This window comes from Magnolia sinica, chromosome 3 (genome assembly GCF_029962835.1).
Source record: "Magnolia sinica isolate HGM2019 chromosome 3, MsV1, whole genome shotgun sequence".
In the NCBI taxonomy this organism is placed as follows: Eukaryota; Viridiplantae; Streptophyta; class Magnoliopsida; order Magnoliales; family Magnoliaceae; genus Magnolia; species Magnolia sinica.
This window is the reverse complement of record NC_080575.1, coordinates 34,080-39,515: the sequence shown is the minus strand read 5'-3', so window position 1 is coordinate 39,515 and position 5,436 is coordinate 34,080. Positions and strand designations below refer to the sequence as shown.

At 42.7% G+C, this 5,436-nt stretch overlaps 1 protein-coding gene across 1 annotated transcript; it reads right to left on the bottom strand.

Moving 5' to 3' along the window:
* Positions 1–1,254: 1,254 nt before the first annotated feature.
* LOC131239165 (putative pentatricopeptide repeat-containing protein At5g37570) lies at positions 1,255–4,383 on the bottom strand. Its single transcript, XM_058236721.1, has 2 exons — positions 1,544–4,383; positions 1,255–1,456 (listed from the first exon to the last, which is right to left on the bottom strand). Exon 1 carries the CDS (start codon positions 4,223–4,225, stop codon positions 2,498–2,500), a length of 1,728 nt encoding a protein of 575 aa, XP_058092704.1. The 5' UTR covers positions 4,226–4,383; the 3' UTR covers positions 1,255–1,456; positions 1,544–2,497.
* Between the last annotated feature and the right edge of the window lie 1,053 nt (positions 4,384–5,436).

The following is a 5,436-nucleotide window of genomic DNA, read 5'->3' as shown; positions in this document are numbered from 1 at the left end:
TTTTACCGACGGATCTTTGGATTTACCAAAAGAGAGTTATAAGATGATCGATTTGTTGTAGTTCTAGATCTCTACACAACAAGCACCTAAGAGCAAATGGTGACACACATTGAATTCTCATTCGAGTGATTCCGAGCCGATCGCACCCACCGATCCGGTCTTGGGCATGGTCACAAGTCTGAGGATTGTACTGGGGAGTTCAAAATCCAGCTCCAATTGGGATAGAATGTAAGATCAAAAGGCATTGCCATCTCATTCCTTTGTTGTATTATAGCAATTTGTCAGTTTTGTGCTTGTTTTCCCTTCTTTTTTATTTTTTGTACTCTCATCAAATCCTCTCCATCTCCCTTTCTTTCATTTCTACAATTGATTCGGGTAAAGAGACATAAGTGGCATTCCAAGAAATCCATTGAAGTTGGAAGAGTTTTAGTGGATTGAGCAGATTGCAATGGATTTAGACTGCCAATATAGGTGGATAAAAAAGATCTGCCCATTCCTACAATTGGTTCAGCCATAAATTGAGAGATTGGAGCATGGATTTACATGTATTTCAATGTTGAGAAGATATTCTAGTGATGATTCAATAATCTTGTAGTGATTTTTATCTTTTTTGTCTAGGTTTTTGAAGAAATCCAACATCGCCAGAGGCCAGCAACGTAACATTTGGCTTGTGGGAATTTAGTATGAAGACGAGCAATGACAACAAGAAGACTTGACGATTTAAGTTATTTTGGTTGATCTAGACCTGTGCTCGCATTGCCACATCTTATTGTAATTGTGAAAACCCAAAGATAGTGGAAAAAGCGCATCACACCTTGCATTCAGTGAGGACTAAGTGACCTAGGAACCAAAGTCCGTGGAAGGTATCCCACTACGTTTTTTATGCATGTGTGGCTCCCCATAGGCGCACCTACCGACATGTACCAGAATCATGTTTGTTTTTAATAGGGATTTATATTTAATTATATTTTATTTATTTTTTACTTTTTATAACAGCATATCGCTAACAATGATCACGACTCAGCCAAAATTTCCAAGTAGACTCGGCTCCACTGAGTTTTGTATGTGAGTTTGAGTCCACTCTCTTTGAAAAACTCTACTCATGCTAGTCGAGTCAACTGTTTTGAGTTTTTAAACCATGTTTCAAACTGATTTACATTGAATATTTTAGTCACTTCAATAGTGCATCCAAACAGAACCACCCACCCTAAAGGATAGGGATGAGCATCTATTTATAAGCTATGGTCGTACATCAAAAGACAACATTACATCAGTGGTCATTCATCCAAATCTTAGAAAGATAATAAACCGAAACTATTCTACATATATTCTAGAGTTTTGAAATGCTTAAGAGAGTTCTACACCCTATTACAATGGTATAACTTCATATAAATTTGACAACTCTACAAGTATAAGAATTATCTTTGTACAAGTTGGGCACCATCACCATAACTTCCTAATCAATACAAAGTGAAGCTTTTGAGAGAAGGAAAGAGAAGAAGAAAAAAGAAAAAGAAAAGGAGTATCCAAGTTGGTGGCGTACCACTCTCCTGACAGGGCGTAGTCCGAGATCCAGTTCGGCCCAATGCCCTACGAAAGAAACATAACAAAAAATAAAAAAGGCTTGAACTATTGTTCAAGCGAAGTTCATTGGGCCATTCATGCTTAAATATTTTATTTTGCTTCACCTGGCTGGTCCACTGGGATCCGAACAATGAACTGTGGGGGTTGAGCCACTTAAGTAACCCTTGAGAAAAAGAAAAAAAAAAATCATCAATTTGATCAAGATGAGAATGTCCAATTAAGCCGAACTCAAGGATATGGCCCATTGATGTTGGACCCATTAGACGAGCATCCCCGATTTCAAACACATGTGATAGTAGCATCCCTGGTGAAATTACAGTCCAGCATCCAGCATGTGCATGGAAGCCTCCCAACAACCTCAAGCTTTACGAAAAAAATCGCCTACATCTGGCATCCTCTGGAAAATGGTTCAAAACGCAATGAGGCCCACTTCAAACTGCAAAAGAGTTTGTTTTGCCTATATCATGACGAAGGTTCGTTACACATGTGGCCCCATCTACGCCCACTTTCAAAGATGATCTGATGATTTGAGGGTTGCATCAGGTTGACATCTGGTATCAAACTTTCCCCACAACTTTTATCCTGAATCATGACAGCAGAACAGGATTAATGTATCTGACCTCAATTAGTTAGGATAAGGCTTTAATAATGATGATGATGATTGGAACTGTCCTCGTTCTGGATGCTTTGCTATATATAAGCCACGGTTAAGGGTGATTCTGAACATCACAATTCGCATGTGTAAAAAACTGAATGGTGGAATTTGAAGTCCCAGTCCGAGTGGAATGGAGGAAACCTGTCAAACCAGCTTCAAATGGCGACTGAGCTCATCTTTCAAGTAATGGCCAGCCATCGGCCATACCGCTGAATGTAGCAACTGTCCATGCGACCATTTGTGTTTTCCAAAAGCTCTCTAGTTAGATTTGTAGTGTACTTTGGTGGTCTTGCTGTTAACCTCAATCCAACTGCATCCAGGAAGCTTACTGACTCCTCTATCCTTCATCACAGCCCGCACCCTAGCAGCATCTTCCCATCGCTCTTTCAGAGCATATATACTAGAAAGAAGCATGTAATTCCCAGTGTTCTCAGGCTCAAGCATGAAGAGCTGCTCTGCAACAGCTTCCGCAATCTCAATATTACCATGCATTTTACAGGCCGCAAGCAGTGCTCCTAATGCTCCGCAGTGAGGCCCTGTCCCCATGCTCTTGACCAGCTTGTGTGCTTCTTCTAATCGGCCTGCACGTCCGAGCATATCCACCATACAAGCGTAATGGTCAGGACCTGGTTGGATCCCATAAATCTCAACCATGCTTTTCCAGAATCTCAAACCATCGTCAACAAGCCCAGTATGACTACATGCATTCAAGACCCCGATGAATGTTACATTGTCAGGTTCAACATTTTCAGCTCGCATTCGATTGAAAATGTCAAGTGCTTTGATGCCATGCCCATGAGAAGCAAGACCTGTGATAAGTGCGCTGTAGGAGTAGACATCAGGCCCAGGAATCTCATCAAATGAACGGCATGCTTCTTCCATGTTTCCACACTTGGCATGCATATCAACCAGCGCCGTAAGGACCTTTGCATTCCTTTCAATGCCATTTTTGTTGACATATGAACTGGTAAAATTCGCCAGCTCAGTGCCTCCTAACTGTGCTGATGCAGAGATCACACCAGTCATAGTGATGGCATCCGGCTTCATCCTTGCCATCTCCATCCTGCGAAAAAGTTCCAGTGCTTCCGTGGGCCGCCCATTCTGTGCATACCCAGTAATCATTGCTGTCCAAGAAATCAAATTCCGTTCAGGCATTGCATCAAACAATAGCTTAGCCACGTCAACAGACCCACTTTTAGTATAACCTACGATCATCGTTGTCCAAGAAACAACATTCCTTTCAGGCATTTCATCAAATACGCCACGCGCAGAATCCAAATCCCCACCATTAACATAACCTACTATCATCGCATTCCAAGATATCACATTCCTGGCAGGCATCCGATTGAACAATCTCTGAGCCTCAGCCATTTCTACCCCAAGCTTTGCGTGAGCGCCTAAAACAGCATTATAAGATACGACGTCTCTCTCAGGCATTTCATCGAACACTTGACGGGACCAATCCAACCCACCGCATTTACCATACATATCAATTAACGCATTCGAAACGGGGATACACGACCCAAACCCAGTTTTCAGAACACGCCCATGAATCTCAACCCCGTGTGGAAGCGAAGAAAGAGAAGCGCAGGAGTTGAAGAGAAAAGGAAAGGTGAAGTTGTCGGGTTTGATCCGGTTTCGGGTCATTTGGAGGTAGAGGTGGAGGGAAGATAGGCATAAGGAAGGGAACTTTGAGAAGGCACGGATGGCGTGGTTGAAGAGAGAGAGATTGGGATGAGAGATGGAAGAGAAGATTAGGTGGGAAAAGATAGGTAGAGAGAGGGAAGCGTAGAGAGTGATGAGAGTGGAAGACAAGGAGATGTTTTGGTGGAGATTGGAACGGAAGATGTGGGCGTGGATTTGTTTGAGAGGGGAGAGAGACTTGCATTGTCTCAAGAGGAAGGCAGCTCCGTCTACCTTGTTGTTCTTGTGATGCTTGTTCTTGAGGTGCCTTGATCTGGGAGTGCTGAGTGATGTTTCTTGCATTCCAACAATGATTACGGGTTTATTGGACACGGATTGGGTACCACGCCGACCAGGACCTATCTAGAGACGGACGGTCCTCGCAGGGGACGCGATTTGGCCAGTGACTCCAACACTAGCCAGCTAGCGGGAAGGCCCACCATGATGTATGGGTTTTATCCACGCCTTCCATTTATTTTACTCAAGCTGATCTTTGTTTTTTGCCTTCATCTAGGTCTGTACGACCTAATCAACATATTGGATGTCACATAAACAGTACAGTGGGCCTTAAGGAGGATTTTAATGGTAGATATCCAATCACTATTGTTTTCCTGTGGTGTGGTCCACCTGAGATTTATATACCTCTCGTGATTGGGGTCAAGCCATAAAATGATATTTAAAAATGGATGAACGGCATGGATAAAACACATACACCATGGTAAGGCCCACAGAGCACCGACCACTAGCCACCGGGTTAGTGGCAAGGGGAGTTGCCAATCCGTTTCCCACTTATTTTAGGACTGACACAAATACAAATCTCGAGTCGATCATACAACACGAAACAGGGATTGAATGCTTAGAAAACTATTTTGGGGGGTCATGGAAGTTTTCAGTCAAGTTGATATTACTGTTTTTCCTACATCCGGGTCTGCGATCTTATCAACCAGTTGGATGCCAAATAAACATTACGGTGGGCCCTGTGAAGTTTTTAGTGGTAGACGTTGAATCAACACTATTTTCTTGTGGTGTGGTTCATCTGAGATTTGGATCTGCCTCATTTTTTGGCTCATGCCCTAAAATGAGGTGGCAAAGTAAGTGGACTGTATGGATAGAACACAAACATCACTGTTGGATTTACAGGGCTTCAATACCAGCTAGCTGGCTATTGTTAGGTCACTAGCAAAACAGCATCCCTTAGCAGAGGCTCTGTGGGGGCCGCCTTGATGTATGTGTTTTATTAACGCCATCATCTATTTTACCGATCATTGTAGGGCATGAATCCAAAAAGGAGACAGATCAAGGCTTAGGTGAAGCACACGAAACAATGGGGATAGTATGCCTACAGCTGAAAACCTCTCGGGGCTTGTTTGGCCCGCTACATTAGGTGAGATTAAGGTGAATGGAATTGCAAAAGCTATAATAAATGCATGTGTAAGGTATTGCCTATAGATTGAGTTTATCCATGTTTCGTAATGCTATATTTGGAATTGACACGAGTATCTTTAATTTTGCAG

Bases quoted from the DNA above. Each gene is read 5' to 3' on its own strand.
- LOC131239165 (XM_058236721.1), bottom strand. From the start codon at position 4,225: ATGCAAGAAACATCACTCAGCACTCCCAGATCAAGGCACCTCAAGAAC.